Source organism: Oreochromis niloticus, linkage group LG23 (assembly GCF_001858045.2).
Source record: "Oreochromis niloticus isolate F11D_XX linkage group LG23, O_niloticus_UMD_NMBU, whole genome shotgun sequence".
NCBI lineage: Eukaryota > Metazoa > Chordata > Actinopteri > Cichliformes > Cichlidae > Oreochromis > Oreochromis niloticus.
Window position 1 is genome coordinate 36,903,285 of NC_031986.2, and position 19,883 is coordinate 36,923,167.

The 19,883-nt window shown below is 40.8% G+C and overlaps 1 protein-coding gene across 4 annotated transcripts; it reads left to right on the top strand.

Moving 5' to 3' along the window:
- Positions 1–846: 846 nt before the first annotated feature.
- cpeb2 (cytoplasmic polyadenylation element binding protein 2) lies at positions 847–19,386 on the top strand. Of its 4 annotated transcripts, XM_003439780.4 has the most exons (11): positions 847–2,271; positions 4,007–4,276; positions 8,462–8,552; positions 10,072–10,122; positions 11,112–11,135; positions 12,996–13,169; positions 13,266–13,355; positions 13,550–13,668; positions 13,978–14,092; positions 14,300–14,481; positions 15,665–19,386. In XM_003439780.4, the coding sequence occupies exons 1-11, from the start codon at positions 1,324–1,326 to the stop codon at positions 15,890–15,892; spliced, it is 2,292 nt and encodes a 763-aa protein (XP_003439828.1). In that variant the 5' UTR covers positions 847–1,323; the 3' UTR covers positions 15,893–19,386. The 4 variants fall into 4 exon arrangements, with proteins under 4 accessions (XP_003439828.1, XP_005478896.1, XP_005478897.1 ...); XM_005478839.3 differs by lacking the exon at positions 11,112–11,135; XM_005478840.3 differs by lacking the exon at positions 10,072–10,122.
- The last annotated feature ends 497 nt before the right edge of the window (positions 19,387–19,883 follow it).

The window sequence follows — 19,883 nt, forward strand, 5'->3', positions numbered from 1 at the left end:
ATTAATTAAAGGCATCTACCACTCAGCTGCTGAGGGAAGAGACCATCTAAAACATGTAGTTTCTGCTTTGTGTCCTAAAACACAGTCAGTTGGTGGCATACCCGGGATGCGCTCTCTCACTCGCTTCAAAAAAGAAAAAGATTACCTAGTAGCCACAGAGAGCTGCTGCTGGTGGCAGATCATATGTTGGGGTTACTTGTCAGCTTTGAGTTCAGTGCAGGCGAAGAAGATTCATCTCCCCTGACACGCGCTGACATAGAAAACTATATTTAGCTTGCCGGCGTACATGCGTAAAGTGACGCTGGCGCAGACGCACGCACGATGGTTGTGGACTGAATACTGATAGGCACGGGCGGATGAAAACTGTACAATATGTACCCTGGAAATGCTTGAGCTTTTTTCAAAGCATTTTTGGGGAGACATGCAGAATAGAGAGGCAAAGTGGCGTTAACATCCAGTCCAATAAGAGTGTGTATCCTGGCTGGGCGTTTGAATGTTACTTTTGCTTAAATAAAATATTTCAAATTAACACCATGTATTGTGAAATATAAATATGAAAGGGTTACTGGCTCTTTAATATTCGACGATGAATAGGCTAAGAGACTAGTAGTTTGCATGTAGTTTGCAAGTGACCCTATAGCAATTGCTATAGGGTCACTTCGCTACATGGTCATACAAATTGGTCACGCGGCAATATTAGTCATAAAATTATTGGTCGTAATTAGGCCCACAGTCAGCCTACAGTGGCCTTTTTTTGCTGAGGGTTTTAGGCCTACTGCACTTTATGAATAATGAAAAAGTGACGTAAACAATGCGGTCCTCTTTGCAGCTCGGGCTCGAGGCGGGCGCACAGGCGTGATGCGGTCGTGACGTCGATTGAGTCGGGGATCTTTAATCCTCTGCCGCAGCAGCACAGCCGGTAACCAGAGGAGGGGGCAGAACGGTCGGACAGGAATGGACCGTACAGGCTAGGCTAGTGTACAAGGCCGAAAAAGCTCGGTCTTTAGTCAGAAGATAATATCACCGAGTGAAACAGAGATTAGGCATCGAGCGAGCCGACTATTTGCACAGGCCAGACCCCCTCCTCTCAGCGCTGTAGCCTACAGCCTTTTCACACACACTCTTTGAATAGACCTCATTTAGGAACGCTGGTTAAATATATTCTCGTCGGCATTTCTTGCCTTATTTAAACGTCGAATTTAGTATTTTACATCGGCGGACGGATACTACGCCTCGTCCTACCGGTTTTCCTCCCCCGTTTCGCCTTTCAGCAGCGTCGCCTCGTCCCTGCTGTTTCTGTCAGCTGCTGCGCATCAGCAAAACATGCAGGATGAGCCTGTGGGGGTGACAACCACACAGTTACCCCCGTCAACCACGGAAACGGACCGCAGCAGCAGCAGCCCGGTCAGCAAACCCGGAAAGCAGCCGAACCAAACCGACAGGCACGACGCCGGCCAGCTGAGCTCGTTCACGCCGGATTATAACCACGTAGAGCAGAAGATAGCTTTCCCTGATCATTTCTGCCCGACGCAGTCTATCTGTGACCTTCAGCACAGCAGAAAAATACATCAGCAGTTAGGTCAGCACACTGAGTTCAGCCCCACAGAGCCGACCCCACCCCAGGGACGTTTCAGTCACCTGCCGCAGAGGCAGCACTTCTCCAAGCCCGACCCCAGCGCCGCTGACCCCCGCGGCTCTCCAGTGGAAGAGGCTGAAGCTGATGCCGCGTCGCCATCGCCCACTTCCGTAAACCTAAACAAGATCCAAATGGACTCCCCTATCGCCCACCATATAAATAACGGCAATGGCAGCAGCAGCAGCACTGGCAACATGTTGTCCGGAGGTCTCGGCGCCGCGTTCCCGAACCTCCCCACCCAGGAGATGCAGAGCGCCAGTGCGGGTTCGTCTTCACCTTCCCTCCCTGGGTTCGGCACCCCATGGTCCGTTCAGACCAGCTCCTCTCCCCCGCCCGCACCCAACTCCATCAACCCCATCCACGCGAACGCCATTAACCATATGCCCAACGCGGACTCTGACAACAGCTTCTACCCAGGTATCCCCTCCTCCATCAACCCGGCCTTCTTCCAGAGTTTTTCGCCGGTGTCAGCTAATCCGTGCGCCGGGATTAACGTGCAGGGCTTCAGCGGTCCTTTCTCACCCCAGATAAACGTCCCTCAGCAGCCGCAAAGTCGCAGGTCACCCGTTAGCCCCCAGATGCATCCCCAGCAGGGCGCCTTCCTGCAGCAGAGGAACAACTACAACCAACATCAGGTGAGCTGCTGGAGAACAGGAATCACAAGAATGTGGCATGGCCGGGTCTCCTATTCCGATTAATGTCACTATCACGAGCAAATGTATATATTAAGACTCTCCAAATCTGTAGCCAATCCATGTAGTGTAGCCAATCCATTAGGTCTATGGTTTTGTGAAAGCTCACTCTGGCATGTCCTTAGGTTGGGGATGTCTTGTCACACTGTAGATATAAAGCCTTTATAGATTTATGTGTGTATGTGAATTCATGTATAATCTTCACATTGAAGAATAAACTATTTTTATCTTGATGCATAATGACAAATGCATAATGCATTATGCAAGGGCTCAAGTCACTACTCTTTAGGCAAAGAGAGGGAGGGGTGAACAGGGTTACAAGGGAGCATCACTGAATCTAGCTGTTGTTCTCTCCTGGAAGCTGGCTGTGGGATGTGGTCACATGGCACAGGACCATCCCTGCCTTGTGGTGCACTCAGTGGGAATACAAAGGCTTGCAGGGTTTGGTGTCGTAAATGGGTGCTTATATTTGGGTGAAATGAAAAACGTCCAGTATCTTGGTGGTGTGATGGTTGTCGGTTGCAATGCCCCGAGGAAATGCAGCAACAGCAGAAGCTCACATGAGCAGTCCAGTCATGCAGCAGTTGGGGGTTTGTAGCCTTCAGCTTCAGGTTTCTCCGTAGTGCAATTTGCACATTGGGTGTGTGCATGGAAGTATGTATGTAACTGGGTGTGCCTGTAGTGCATGTGTGGTGTTCCTGTTTCACTAACCTTTAGCCCTTTGCTCCGAGTCCTATGTAAATATATTTTCATGAAACCAACACAGACAACCGCATAATGGCGATCCCCACCATTACGTGCAAGTTCAATTTTAAAGTGAAAAACATAAGAAAATGCAGCATCTTTTCTATTTTGTTAGTTGCTAAATGCACATTTTGTGAATGTTTTTTTTTTTTTGTATGTGAGGTTTGGTACATTCATTTCTAACAGGACTCTAAAACAGCCTCTCTTCATGTAAAAGTCCTTCTAGAAGCAAGTCTTGGTACGCGGCAGCCATCTTGAAATGCCTCTGGGTGCTTATTGGATCTTTTTTTTTGTTTGCTTGTTTGTTTTTTGGAAGCTTCATCTAAACTAACTTTAATTTCAGTGGCAACCAGGACATGGATTTCCCAGCAATAGCTTTAAAAAGAGCATTCTTTCAACTTTGCTCATAGATTTTTCCATTTCCCTTTCATAGAGTGCTGAGTCTATCTCTTATGATTCTGCTTAAAAGCACTTCTGTTATCCTTTATTTTTAGATTATAAACTCTGTTCCTCAAATACAGCACTATTAGAACATGGACGTTGGCAGTGAGTCCAAAGGTTTTCAGTTTACATTAAGCATTGAGTGCAGAAGAAACAGAAATGTGTTTCTCCTTTGTGTATGATTCACATGTGAGATTAAGCACAATGCAATCCAATGCATGATGCTTAAGAGGGGACCCAAGGTCCAGGTGGAGAGAGACTGTGTAAGTTACAGAGGTGGTGTTGCAGTGCACGGGATACTTAGTATTAGTCTTAAAGCCCTAAATCTTCTTATCCAGCCACCCGTTACAGGAGCAGATCAAGCTGTGGCTGTGAAAGGAAAGAAAGGCAAGATAGGATGAAATGGATGTCGTAAATACAAAAAATATTTGCGTATTATAGACATAAAGCTGTCAGTTCTCTTTAACTCCATATTATCTTAATGTCTGCGCAGCCCATGGTGAAACCATCTCCCTGGGGTAGTCACCAAGGCAATGGCTGGGGCTCCGGGGGGATGTCCTGGGGCCGGGACCACCGCAGAGGGAGCGGCATGGGTGTACCTGGCTCAGTCAGTCACGTCTCACCCCTGAAGAAGCCCTTCTCAAGCAATGTCATCGCTCCTCCCAAGTTCCCACGCTCTGGCGGATCACTGGGGCCTAAGTCCTGGATAGAGGAGAACATGTTTCGCACAGACAGCAACAGCAACACCTTGTTGCCCCTGCAGGTATGTGTTTAGGGTTGGGACTGCATTGGCTGCTGTTGGTGGGTTTTGTAGGATAATTGGTTTGGTGTGTGTGGGGGGTAACAGAAGGGTTTTTGTTTGACAGTGTGAGAATCGGTGGGTTTAAAGGTGGGAAAGAGCTGGTGACAGAGGTTAAATCAATCACGCGAATTAGATGTTAGACAAATTAAACGATGAAGGTCTCTGAGGGGATAGTTTCACTTAACTTTACTTGATGAGGTATAAACTAAAGGGGATAAGAATTCTTTCTATCAACAGAGAAACATAAGCAAGAGTTTTTAGATCTGAGGATCTGGGCTGGGCTGCTTTATTTTCAGGAAGTTAACGCCTTTTGCCACTAAAACTGCTCATTTGGCAAACTTTAAAAGGTCATATTCCAAGTTATGGTCTACCTAATGAAAGTATCAGAAATACAGTTGTTTACCTGCATAAAATATTATATTCAGGGTTTTGCTATTATTCTGAAAGACAAGTGTCTATACTATGGTCTTTATATGGCTAATGAAAAGTTAAAATTTCACTGATACTTGCAATCAAACTAATTAAAGTTAAGTTTTCCAGGTAACAAACTCACTCCTTCTTTTCTTTAAATACCTTCTTGAATAGACTTGTTGTGTAATACAAAAGGCCTCTCAATGAGCAAATGATATTTCTCCTAATGACCAAAAATGTGGGATTTTCTTTTGGGTAGGCATCTGTAGCCTGGCTTGGCAGAGCTGACAGTAAACAAGAACAAGGTCGTGTGGAGCAAATGACATCAAAAGACTAAATGCATATTCCAAATGTTCTCTATACATGTCATATTATCACATCCATTCCCATATCTTCATCAGAAAATTGACACTAGAATATGCTGCCTATGTGTCTAATTTCTGAATATTGTCATGTTTCTAACATTGAGATTTTTTTTTGTGCACTTAAATGAACTGAGGGACTCTACGATCATTATTGCATCTACTTTCCCCTTTTAATGCTTCAGGGTCCAGATGGTCATCGTTTAGTCATATTTTAATCATATCGTTCTAATTTTCCTGCCAAAAACAAAATTCCCATTTGTTCACAAAATTGGATTAATCTTCGTCTCTTTCGTGTCGCGGATACAGTGTTTTTCCAGGCTCAGAATGGGCCTCTGTGGGATGACTAAGTACAGTGACTTACCTAATTTGACAAAATGTTCCTCTTTCTGACTATTTCCTAAACAAGTAGGTCTGTTGTGTGTGTTAGTAAATGGAATCCCAATTCACAAAACTGGTTTAAGAAGATTATTTTATTACAGTTACCTCCTGTGTAGGAAAAATGTTTTTTTACCAGAACTAAAAACATGAACTGATTTATAACCCCTGAAGACATTTATGTAGTGCCTTGTGCTCGGTTTATTTGTGTATATTATCTTTAATTAATGCATTGAATCCTCCTTCATAATGCAGAGTCATGCATTTAACTTTTAGAAGTTACACTCAGAATGTATTACTTTTGTACAACGCATAGCATATAGCACATGCTTAAGAACCAAGGCTTGCAGCACAAATCAAGTGATGCCCCACATATCACTTTATATTCTTCTTAAAATTGAACCCAGACACTTGTGATCGTCATAGTAACACACCTCCCATGCACACACTGAATTAAACCTTGCCTGGAGTTTCAAGTTAGCAGTCGAACTTACACAGAATACAGAAAAAAGCAAAGTAACCCGCTGTGGAAGATTGTGAAGCCTGGATCTTTGCCAAGTGTAAAGAGAAGTCTACATGTGCCGTGAGACTGGCTGCTATTTTCAAAGAACATAATTTGCATTGTGATTTGATGTTTCGATTCTCGTGCCTGCAAAGAAATGGAGTCATAGTCAGGAAACACAGCCTCCAGAAAGTCTCCCCCTGGGATACAGGCACTTTGAACAGTGTTTTACTTGTATTACTGGGTTCTTAGGAACATTTATGAGGCAGTATTGTTCCCTGAAATTCCATGTTTAATATCATTCTTTGTCATAGTTTATCATTTCCAGTTCAGTTATAGGCTTCATGTAAGAGACATTTTATTGTTAAAAACTGCACAGCTTGGACACTCAAAAGTGCATCTGTTGATTAAAAGATTGAATGTGCCTTTAAGGACCTCAACACATAATTAATATTAAATCAAATCCACAAAACCTTTCAGATTATGAGTGACTTTGCCTGCTACTCCAGTCTCCTCTCAGGGTGTCTGTATAAATCAATTCTAAGATTAATGCGGCTATGGCCATGACTCATTCAGACCAATCTAATGATATCACCTCATTAATGGTGTCACCAAATGGCACGACTGTTGCTATGAGCTCAAATTATTAGTAGTATCAGTGCCAAGAAGTGCTGCGCTTCCTATTCCAGGAAACAGACGCGACTGCATGGATTGTTAATTTCCATAAACAGTGTCACTACTGGAATTTTTCAGATTCCAAGTCTTTTCCTTCCTTCCTCTCTGTTTAATGTTTGGCAGTCAGTGACAGACTGTATCTCTGCTGTGTCATGTTTTTAACATAACCCAGAGGTAAACTGGGGACAAAAGGAACAGCACCTCTGCCTTCAGTTAGCCTTTAGTGGGGCTAGTCACTTGTGGCCTTTCTTAAAGAAACAACAAGTTTCCTGCAATTAACTCATGTGATCACCCTAAAATACTATGACGCTAAAGAAAAAAGATCATCCAGCCAACGTCAGGTTTCCCATTGCTCATTGTCACCCATTACATCAGTCTTCTTGTTAACACAGAACCCTCCAGAATCCTTGGCTTGTCATGAAAATTACTCAGGCTAAATGATCAACAGTAAACAGGTTGCTGTTTAGCACTTCAAAGAAAAAACCCTTGCACTATTCACTGTATTGATGTGATGACAGAAATATCACCAAGATTTCTCCAAGCCTGGAATATTTACATGGAAAAATCTGTACGGGAAAGGGATATTAAAAAAATTAAGCCAATTTAAATTAACTAGTGGTCCGCTTGGCAAGCAAAAGGTCCTGCTTCAATTCCAGCTGGAGACACATATCCCCTTTGGGGTTGCGTCCGCTAAGGCATCCAGTCTGAAATTTGGCCAACCATCCCTTTTGGCAAGGAAGCACGCAAAAGTCGCTGTCCTTCGTCTCTAAAGTTGGCAGTTTTATAACACATAAAGACCAGTGTGAACCTGTTAATCATTCTCATAATGCAGCAGTGAAACAAAGGGTTTGGTCAAAAAGTTCCAAAACTATTAAAAAGCAAAAAACACTCACGATTTAAAGTTGGCCCCTTCAGGATTGTCTCACTGTGAAGCTCTGCAGCGCTCAAGCACTCCTGCTTCATTTGGACCACTCCCCAGACTTCAAACAGATCGTTAAAGTGAACCTCTATCTCAAACTAATCTACGTTTTTACAACTACCTGAACGTTTTCACATGACAGTGCAGTTTAGTACAATGCAGTGAAACTGTTTCTGGTTACACCAGCACAGTTGTCACTTATCATCAGCCGTCCTTGTGAAATTTGGCTTCCTGTGATTTTGTCCCCTTACCTGAAATGAAATGAAGTTCAAGTTGAAGCTTGACCATCACAAATGCAAGAAGTTGAAGGGAATTGCAAAAGTTTTTTATGGTTGGAGCTCTGAAATTTTTTGATAGTATTTTGTATTTTGAGCAGTTACCGTGTGATCATTTCCTGAATTACTGTTGCTTACACAGAAGCGACATGCTGCTATTAACTATCATAGAGTTAGGACATTACCCTGTCATTGTGCTGTGTGTTATAAGGTAGACTTGGCACTGTGGCTAGAATAATAAGATGATCAACTTCACTGTTCTGCTGACAAACTCCCAACCTCCATCTCAGCTCTACGGTGAAATGCCGCTCCTGGTTTTAGTTTCCATTTTCTCTCTCTGTCTGCATCTTGGAAGCAGTCCAGAGAGCTTGGGGAATCCGTTGTGTAGGCTGCCTGTAAACTTACCTTCAGACTCCTGAAGTGAATAAATACGGAAAAAATGTTAATCCAAGCGTGAGGTGCATGTTAAGCCAAATACCCTGTGCTTCAAAGGTTTTATTATTCATAAGCCAAATCCCGAAGGTGTGTGAGAAACGTGAGGATTTATTCGTGCACCGTGACGTTTGTTTGTTTTGTCAAACTCTGGATGATTTTAAAAAAAAAATGTCACCTGTATTTTTTCAGGATCGCACCAGGATGTACGACAGTCTGAACATGCACTCCCTGGAGAGCTCTCTGATTGACATCATGCGAGCTGAGCAGGATCCGATGAAAGGTAAGCTGGCCTTTCCCTTTCAGTCTCAGTTCGTGGGGTCAGAGGGAGGCGATCGTGTTCGCGGAGGCAACCCGACATCGTGCAGAGAAGTGACAGACCCATTGCTCCCAGAGCTGTGCTGTTTTTCCACACACCAGCTTATTTTCTCCCTGCTGAGAGCTTAGCACTTGTGCCACCAGCTGCACATTTACATGACCTTCCAGCTCTGATCCTGTTCTTACTTAACCTGAGCAGCACACTGATCTGATTCAGAGCTGGAGGTCAGGAAAAAGAGAAACCATGGCGTTTTTCTTTACTAATATCAGAAAACATCTGTAACTGTCAAGCATGTGTATTTTATACTTAAAAATATATTAACGGATCTGTGTAACTGCTGAATTATTCCTCACTTCTTGGCAGGACCAAGCAGAGAATTTACCGTAGAGTGACACTGTCCTGGCCTCCTGTGCTCAGCTGCTGGACATCAGAGGAGCAGTGTCAAATAACAGCTCCTCCTGACGGCTGCTCGTAGCTCTTTTACAGCCACACAGGCCAAAGACACTCTCACTTTAAAATATTACAAAGAAAAAAAAAATGTCACTGGTTAAAAAACAAACAGTTGAGGTTTGCAAACACGTATAAAATTTCCTGTGTGGATTTTCTCATTTGCAGTTGGCTAAGATTATTACTCAACCTGCGCCCTCCTTTCTTGGGCGAGTTTCTTGTTTTTCCTGCCGGAGCAGATGGAGAGGACACGGGCCAGTGTGCACAGCAAAGGGTGGGGGGCTGGGGGGTCTACTCTAATTTTAGATGTGATCACACTTTCACACGCTGCATATGACAGCTAAGAGAGGAGATGAGAGGGAAGGGGGGGTTGCAGGGGTCCGCTCTGCCATTTATAGCACTGACATGGTTAACACAACACAGCATTCTGGCTAACGGCTCCAAATGTAGCTTCTCATAAGGCAACACATTTTAAATATATTTGTTATTATTTGTGACTTAATTTATCTGACATTTTTCACAATGAATGCTGCGATCTAGAATTTGATATTTGTGATTTTGGTGTCATTCGTTAGTACGATTAAGAAACCACTGTAAAACTAAATATGATGGAAAATTGGGTAACTATAACAAGTGTTTTTTTCCTCAATCATTTCCAAAGCAGAATGTAAAAAAAGGGGAGAAATTGTCTTGTTCAGCTCAGAACTTGCTAGATCTTTGCATTAAAATGTATTTATTTATTTTTTTGATGGACATTGTTATCGCCTTAAATACAAAAAGTAATTCCACTGTAGTTTGGTCGGAAAGCTGAAAGAGTACGTGGTCATTTTGGGGGGAAAAAAAACATTTGCTCCTGTTTGTGCTCAACTTAGACATGTGACAAGACAGTTGTTTTTTCTGTGTATGTGTGTGCGTGCATTTTTGTGTGGTTATTCCCATGTACATGCATTGGCTTTGCCCTGTCTTCTCCATCTGCTCTATGTCTCATTCCTATTTGTGTGTGTGTGTGTGTGTGTGTGTCTGTTTCTCACATCAGGCCGTGTGGGATGCCCTAACCCCGGGGCTGACGGCCTACTCATGCTCAATGGTAATTATCTCCTAGCACCATCCTCCTGTGTCTGCAGCTCTCATGATGCTCCCACCATTACTCTTTAGCCTCATTAGACACACTCACTGTGGTGCAATAAGGCCACGCAGTGTCACCTCTGCTGCATCTGCTGCAGAGATGAGAATATCTGACGGTACCCGTTAAATGGGTTCAGTTTTTTAACCAGCTGTTCTGTTTTGTTGGCATTAAAATGGCTATGTGGTATAACTGAAAATTTACTGTGCTCGTTTTGTGTAGTACTTGAATGACAAAGGTTGTTCCAGGTTGCCTCCAATTAAATTTTCTTTTGTTAATTAGAATAATTGTTGCCCTGAATAGTCCCTCTTTTTTGTTTTTTTTAGCTTCACATTTGGAAACACATCCAGTTGTCAAAAAAATAAAACCGTGTTTTGTAACAGTATTAGCGAGACATAAATCGGGGTCAGACAACATTTGGGAGTAATTATGAGTGTTTTTAATAAGTTCTGGTCGTTGCCATTTCCTCCTGAGACTCAATAATCAGAAAATAATTTTTGTCCCCTTTTCAACGCCATCTATGCTGCTGTGTGTAATTACATTTCGTGTCCCTGCCAGAGCACATTTAGGGCTTTGGCCTTTAAACAGTTCTCCTTTTTCTGGTTTTTGATCACATTTAAAACCTTTTTTTGCAAAATAACAACATTTGTGTAAATGTCATTTTTAGGCTTCTGGACTTTCTGTGTATTACTTTCATCAAGTATATGACAGATGCAGCCCCTCAGGCTTCCTTGCCACAACATTTAGGAAGTTTGGCGAAAATAATAATTTTTGTTTTGGATTTCAGGAGGATTTAAGTCCTTTTTTAAAAGTATCTCAGTTTAGCTCATTAGTCGGTGACTTAAATAAAAGCTGGTTGGGTTGGATCAGCAGATTAAAGTCTACAGTTACAAATGCCCTCTGAGAAATGTTTCATAGCTGAAACTTGCACTCTTGTACTTTTCTACATGCAGCCAGGAGCTATGGGAGGCGTCGAGGTAAATTCAGCTTTCTCTAGCGTGTCTCTTTACTTGTGGCTTTTTCCTTGTGGCATGTGTTATTGCTTAAATAGATACCAAACTGAGGCCTTAAGTCTGGACTGAGACTTCACCGTTTTCTGCTTTTAAATTCGGGAACTAAGAATTTTGCTCGTCAAATTTCTGATTGACTATTAAAAAAAATATACAAAAAAATGTGTTGTTTTAGTATCCAGACATACATTAAGTTGAGGGTTTCATGTTTGGTGGTGTTTACAGCCTCTGCTCTATGGAAACCCAAAGTATAAATAAAATAAGTTAGCATGTAGCACTTTGTATAGGTTTTTGACTGTGTGCTTAAAATGAGGTCTGTGTTTTACACAAACTTTAGACATTTTCACGTTTTCTTCCCCACTTTTGAATTTTGAAACTGTATCTCAAGTTTTGGTAGCAAACAAAGGAGGTTAGTGATAGTGAGGCTGAAGTCATGCTGCAAGGGTGCAGCTTATTTATACCTCAAAATATGTGTTTTTACTTCTGCCAAATGTATCCACGCTTAAAGAAACTGTGAAAATGGATTGAATTTGTGAAGATTACCTTGAAATCACTCAGCACCTATAACGAGGAGCCGCACAAACCTTTAAAGAGATCCTTTATTTCCCACAGAGCTTATTTTCTGCAGAAATCCAAAACCCTGTAGAAACATCCCATTGGCTTCTAAAAATAATAAATTATTAAAATATACTAATCTTCTAAAATATTATTATATCATTCATGTTCATAATATCAATGATTTTATTCCAAAATCCCTGATACTGTTGGTTTGAGAAGTTCTGTTATGGACCTCCGAGCTCAGTATTTTAGCCATCTCCATCTTGGTGTTTCTGAACCAGATGTGCTCGACTGTGAAATGGCAAGCTAACAAGGTAACGACTTGTCAATGATGAATCGTTATCCTGAATAATCAATATGTAATTTACGATAAGGTCTTGATATTTTCTTCAGTATGATCTAAAACTAGCAGCTGAGCCCATAAATCCTCCAGGAAAGTGTTCTACTGAGACCACAAATAAAGGGAAGTGAGGTTTTTATTTTCGTTTCGAGTCACCCCCTGGTGGCTCATAAAAAGAATCCACATTTAAGCCTTCTGTGATGGCTTCACTTTTTAGGCTCGTAAGCTGCGTTCGTCCTTCTTATGCTCTGACAGAAGCAGCTGCTAGCTGAATCAGATTAATTTGATTGCTTTCCTTTGCTGGCTAAAGGCTTTGGTCCAATAATTCACATTTTATCTAATATAATGCAAAGAATGTGATAAAGAAATCAAACCTCTGGTTATGAAAAAATGGATGATTTAATAATAAGTTTAGCTTATTTTTTAATATTCCCCTCATTTCATTTATATTTGCTATATAATGAATAACTTAATTCATTATTTATTCTTTCAAAATAACTTGTGTTGTCTGGTATATATTTGAACACTTTGGGACTCCATAGTGCTTAGCCATTATGTTAACAGCTTCGCTCCACTCGGCCTGCCTTTCCACACACGCTTTATCTGCCACGCTGCTCAGAGTGGAGCACACATGATTGCGTGTCCCAGTCTCAGATCTGTAAAAAACAAATTGTACGTAATCCTCACTTTAAGCTGGTGCTTGGCCTCACATCCACTCAGCAATAAAGTGCAATAAAAGCAGAAACATTATTTTATAGAAAGCCTCTCATCTCAGTATGTCCCTGTCATAGCAGAGATGTAACATTGCCTCAAGGAGAGGAAAATTGTGACTGGGATTGGAAACATGTTTGTGAGGGTTTCTGCTTGTGAATGTTTAATAGCATGCTTGACATTTGCTGTAGCCTTGCCTGCCTTTTTTTGTCCACCAGGCCGCTCCTCTCTCTTCCCTATTGATGACAATCTCCTTGATGATGGCCATGGCAACCAGGGTGTCCCAGGAGTCCTTGGCTCTCCCAACTGTTACCCTCACCAAAATGGGGAACGCATCGAGCGCTTCTCTCGTAAGGTGTTTGTGGGAGGTTTGCCTCCTGACATAGACGAAGGTGAGTAAAGAAATTATTTCATGATTGTGTTGCACTGCCAGCCAATCAAAAATTCTATGATTTATCTCCCTATTGTCACATGTCAAATTCCCTTAGATGAAATAACCTCAAGCTTCCGCCGCTTTGGTCACCTTGTGGTGGACTGGCCACACAAAGCAGAGAGTAAATCCTACTTTCCGCCTAAAGGTATTAGCAGAAGCATCAAGCTCACTTATTTATGGCTGGTTACCAGTATTTACATTGAGCCTGCACGGTATTATGATATGATGCAAATAAGTGAATGTCATTTGAATAGTGACAAACCAAGGTGAGCACCTTTGTTATACCCTCTGTTGTTCTTGTATGCATGTACACTGAAGCTTTTTATATACGTTCCCTAGGATATGCATTCCTGCTGTTCCAGGAAGAGAGCTCGGTGCAGGCTCTGATTGAAGCCTGTATGGAGGAGGATGGGAAACTTTACCTGTGTGTCTCCAGCCCAACCATCAAGGACAAACCTGTGAGTTTTTCAAAAATAAATCTTTAAAAACTTAAAATAATTTAAATGATGGGTGTAGCTTTAGTGTCTGAATAGTGATGCCAACATGGAAGTACCTTAAAATGACTTCATTGTGTCTAACAGCCAGAGTGAGGGACTGATTTGATTGCAGACACGTGTTTAAAGCAGCAGAAAATAGAGCAATATCCATCTTTTAAATATACTCTGTGGCACAGCAGTACCAGCTCACTGTGAAAAGAAGCTACACGGCCACATTTTTCTTGTAGGGAGGGGGAAAGGTGATCTAATCTTGTTTGACTTTGACACCAGGTGCAAATTCGTCCTTGGAACCTGAGCGACAGCGATTTTGTGATGGATGGATCTCAGCCTCTCGATCCCCGCAAGACCATCTTTGTGGGCGGCGTCCCTCGCCCTCTGAGAGCAAGTAAATATACCCAACTTGTTTCTCTACAACTAGTATTGCATCTCAATAGAGATGAATTCAAGCTATGCGTGTAAGGGGTTTAGCATGATAACTTGGACTAAAAATAAGCTTCTGATAGCTTCTCTTCTGTTCTCAAATCCAAGTCTTGTATCTGTTTTTTCACATATTTAAATTCATCTTTTTGTCCTCTGTTCATTTCTTTACTAGTCGAGTTGGCCATGATTATGGATCGCCTCTATGGTGGAGTATGCTACGCAGGAATTGATACAGATCCAGAGCTCAAATACCCAAAGGGGGCAGGACGAGTGGCTTTCTCAAACCAACAGAGTTACATCGCTGCCATCAGCGCGAGATTTGTCCAGCTGCAGCATGGCGACATTGATAAGAGGGTATGACCACCCTCCTTTCATTAATATTTCCCCCGTCTTCGACTTTTTAGTGTATATCAGGGTTTCAGAATTTTTTGTAACTAAATGTAACACTTTTTGAAACCTCAAGAAAAGCAGCACACTACCAAATGAATGTGGTCATTTGGCTTATAGAAACCTCTGTGCTCAGTGTAGTGGTCAGTGAAGCACTTTGTTTCACTGTTCAGTGTTGCTGGTATTTTGCATCTGTCAATGCCAAACAGCTTTTTCTGCTATTGACTCTTGTTTCTTGTCATTTATTGGATTGGATGATTGAAAACTAAAGAAATGAGACATGTTGGCAATTTAAAAATGTGTTCGTTTAACAAACAGAGGCCTCTGTAGCATGTGGAAACACCAACCCATTCTTCAATCAGCAATCATCCACTCGAATAAATGAAACCAGTCGAACTTCAGTAGATTAAGGTGTTTGGCATTGGCAGAGAAGATTTAGCAAGTTTTTCATGGGCACAACCCACATTCTCAACAATGCTGCCCCACCCTCAAATGCATGTTACTTAGAAATGTAGCACCGTTTAGGAGAAATAAACAGGTTTTCCCACTTGGTGAGATTTATTGCAAAGAAGCATTGTTACAATGTAGACATAATCAACCAAACTTTTTGAACTAAGTTTGGGAGTTCTTGCTCCCTACAGTCTCCAAGTGCTTCGTCACAGGGGATTGTCTGATTCTTGGACTTCTCTAGCTTTAATGTTGCACATTTGTGGGTTGTGACATTGTATGCAAGAACATAAGATAACATACAAACCCATAAAGGAACAAAAGATGGTAAGATACTGCAGTATAATACTAAATATTTTAATTATAAGCAATATCTCAAAATTTTACTAACGTTCACCAATAAAAATGCTTAGAGATATTTTATTATAGTAAATTAAACTTTTCAGACTTTAAGAATCAATAGGATTCATGGTATATGACACAGTTGTCATGGTGATGTGTAATTCATGCCATTCGTGCGTGCAAGTGTGTGTATATTTGCATCTTTTTGTGTGTTATCAGCATCCCTACAGAGAAGAAGAGCTTGTTGTTATGATAAGCAAACGCTTGTTAGGGCAGGTTAAATTAGGTTTCCTCTCTGCCTGTGCTTCGTTAAGCTTGTGCCCTTCGTCACAGCTGACATTTATGTCTCCTTAATGTGCAGGTGGAGGTGAAGCCCTACGTCCTGGATGATCAGCTCTGTGACGAGTGCCAGGGTGCTCGCTGTGGAGGGAAATTTGCTCCTTTTTTCTGTGCTAACGTCACCTGTCTTCAATACTACTGCGAGTTCTGCTGGGCTAACATCCACTCCCGTGCCGGACGGGAGTTTCACAAGCCTCTGGTTAAAGAAGGCGCCGACCGCCCTCGCCAGATTCACTTCCGCTGGAATTAGAGATTGCGACCCCCAAATTCATGGTAACACAGTTAGGGGAAAGGGAAATTAAACACTGGCTAACAGGAAAAAGAGCATCGCTCAGCCTCTCCTGCTTCCTAAGCTATCAGTATAATCAAGTACATAACACTATACAGTATATACTATATATCTATATATCTTTTGTAGCAGCCAAACACCACAAGCCTCAGTTTTTCACCAAAACCCCCCGCACATCTCAGGCTCTGACAACTCTACAACTCTTTTGTGGTACTTTCATCTTTTCTAAGAGGAGATTTAAAAAACAAAAAAAGAGATTGATTTTTGTAGCTTTTTTTATTATCATTATTTTTGTATGTGAGATTTAACGTAGATACGGGAATGTTTTTGCATGGGGGCAGCTTGTCTGTCTGTCTGTCTGCTGCTAGCCACCCCACGGTGCGTTCAGTGCACACTTGTTTCTGGGAAAACCTCGATTCTATAATGTTGACGCCTGCCCCGGGTCATTAACCAAAGGTAGAAAAAATATAGGAAGCTTAAAATTGACACGTTTTCTGCCACAAAGCAAACCGTTGTTTTTTTTAACTTTGCCATGGGCTCTTTCTTCTTGTTAGAGGGTTTATTGAAATTTAAAAAAAAGAAGACGATAGGGTTACTTTTGCGCTCATACTGACCCGTAGAGTGATACCTCAAAATACAAAATCTGCTTTTCTGCTAACTGTATTCAACATTTATACTGACCGAGCTATTTCAGAAGCTTTGCTGCTATATATACATATATATGAATAGATGTGTAGGTATTATATTTAATGCCATTTATAAACCTGAATCATGTAAAACGAAATGCAGTATGCACTCGAACACTTCTGGCCCCCATTGCCATAGAAAGATTTAAGAGTGCATATAATGACAATAGGCTTAGCTACACAAATAGCATGCTGGATATATGTGAGGAAAAAACAAACCACTGAAATAATAAATGCAGACAAGACGTAACAATTCTATAACGAGTAGCATGATCATCAAGTACAAATGCCTAAGAGGGAAAAAAAATCAGACTAAGATAAATGAGTTAAAAAAAACATATTTAAACTTGCATGCTTTGATGTTTCTCTGTTGTTTGATCTGTTTACATACTAACAATACAAAAAGTGATATTGGTTCTACTGTAGACTTAGTGGATGCCATCACGTTGTCACGTGGTGACTTGTATAGCAAAAAAAACAACAAAAAAATGCCATTGAGAAGCAGAGTGGTGTTCAGTGGTTTGTGTTTGTGTGTCGTCCATGTGCTGTGTGACTGTTGTTAGTGTAGACTGAGGCTCTAGTTTAGCTATCAACAGATTTCGTAGAGAAGAATGACTCCACCTTCACTCTTCCTATCCCATATCTTTGTGTGGTTCCAAAGGCTAATCTGGTGTAGCGTCACCACCAGATGCAAATGAAAGACTTTGTCAGTTTGGCGTGCTCCGTGTGACCCCGTCGCATTAATGAGCATTGTTCGAACACACTAAACTGCTTCTTTTGTAATGTAACAGTCAGGCTTTCATGCTGTGTGGCTGCAGCTCCATAAATCCAAGGAAACACTGGCCCAGTTACTGGAAGATGAAGCATCCCCACATCTCCTCACCACACTTGTCCACGATGAAAACAGTGACGCGTGGTCTTCTGGCGCGCTAAAGATGATCTTTTTCTTTTTATCGTTTGTTTAATTTCCTCCTCGACCCTTGAAAAACTCTTTAGGGACAATCTTTTTTGTGAGGACGGTCGCCCAGCCGTCTGTTTGGTACTGTACAAGTGTGTCGCTCTCGTGTTGTCGTGGTTTTAGTGTCTCATGCCCCTGTGTGTGTGCTCCTCGGTATCAGTGTTCAGGCGTCAACTGTGTACTGTTACAAAACCTTAATGGAACTGAGACTAGTTGAGTTGTGTAATTGAAATTGTTTGTGTGAACAATTTACTCATCACTGGCCCTTCAATATGTTTTTGGTTTTTTTAAAATATTATATACATTATGCACTACTTTTCTGTATCCCTGCTCGTTTTCCGTCTCCTTCACCCCTTCTGTTTAGAAGCGAATTCTGAAAGTTTTCACCTATTTTTAGGTAGAATTTATCATATTTTTTTCCCCATAATGACTTATTTAAGGCGTAGCATGGAGCAGTGGTCTTAAGTTAGATATGTTTTGTGTGAGTAGAGCAAAAAGCAGATGTTTTCTAATATATTCTAAAATGGTCCGGGTGTTGCGAGGAGCGGGAGTCGGAAAGGCATCACGGCCTGCAACCTGATGGGAGGTGAAAGCTAAAGACCGGGCTCCCGCTCTGGCCCCTCTTCCTCCTTGTGGCTTTGGTTCTCATGGCGTCTGATAATGTTTGAATATCGTCACCTGTAACACTTGACTTGTGCTGTTTTTGTGAGCTTCTATTTTCTATGTTAAACACTGTTACTTGGTTCTGTATGTGTCCTTGCTTTTGTAAAAATCATATTTATTTCACTATTTTTGTAGACGAAAAAATGAGTTGATTTTGATTGTATTTTTCTATTTAAATAGGACTGATATTTCGATTTATTTACCCCTAATTATGTCCAAAAGTTTTGGTTGACAAAGAATCACATCATTAGTAACATCAAAGTTTTTGATATACAGCTGATTCTTATTTTGATACACATGACACGTTTGATTTAATGGAAGGAAACATGAAGGTTTTATTATATTCTGGGAAGACACTTGAGATTCTCCCCTGTTGCATCGAGGCCCCAGCTGCCTGTCCTCGTAGATGCTCTGAAACTTGAATATAACACATTTTGAAAGGCTGACTAACCTCGAATCTGTGTTGTGATGTGCAATACTGTTTCTAATGTTTGTATAAAAGTAAGAACTACAGTGTAAACCTTTTTAATGCAGATTTATTTTTTTCATTGCATATTTTGCAAATTTCTGATCCACAGTGTCATTTTTTACTGTCAGAAAAAGATACCCCGTTTTTTCATTGCAAGTATTTTTAAATCCAGATATCTTTGTACTGATGTAAATGATTGTAGTTATTTTGGATAGTGTTTTGCTAACAAAAGGAGAGACTTTTTCATGCATATTTCTATTTCTTTTCATCTTGTTTTTTCCCACATTTTATTTCATTTGATAGTAGCAGGTTCTTGGAATAATTTTTCATATTTAAATGTCATTGGTATTATTTTGTATTTTTATGTGAAAAACACTATATATAATTTAAAGATGCTAATTGCTAAAATATTATTTTGAGTTTAATTATTTTTAAAGCTAAATATTTGTAATTTTATTGTTAAAGTGACTAATTTCTAAATCAGAGTTTGTGTGTATAGCTTCACAAAAATCGTTTATGAGATGTTTGGATTGTAATTATTACTGAATGGTTCTTTGATATGCAAAATGAATATCATGTTTATTTTTATTTTTGTTTTTGTATTTAAATGGGGTGTTGATTACAATCTCTTTTTCTTTCTTTCACTTCCTGAATAAAGACCCATTCTGTTTGGACATGATTTTGCTGGATATCTGGCTCTTGCAGACACCTTTTATACTTTAACTGGTTCAAACACATAATGACATGTAGTATCCAGTGTGTTGTTGCAAGTGAAAAGACAATAGTTAGAGATTAAAGGTTAAAAAGCAATCATATCCAACAACTGAAATATTAGCCATTTTAGCTTGCAGATTAACATTTGCTAATTAGCAAAAACACTTACTATATTGAAGTTGGATTTTATCACCACAGTGATAAAAATCTTTGTTAACTTTAGGTTGAAAGTCTTATTTTTAGCATTTTAGTGTTTTGTTTTGTTTTGTTTGGGGTTTTTGGGGGGAGAGGTGGCTGAGAGGGTGGAATGCTAAGTCATTACCGAATGTTTAGCTTTGCTAGCATGGTATATCTATTGACAATGAGGCCTGCTAATTCATATTAATAAATAGTTTCACTTACTAAATCTGGAGCAAAGACATCTTAGAAAGGGTCTAAGTACAGTTACAGACAAAGCAAGTG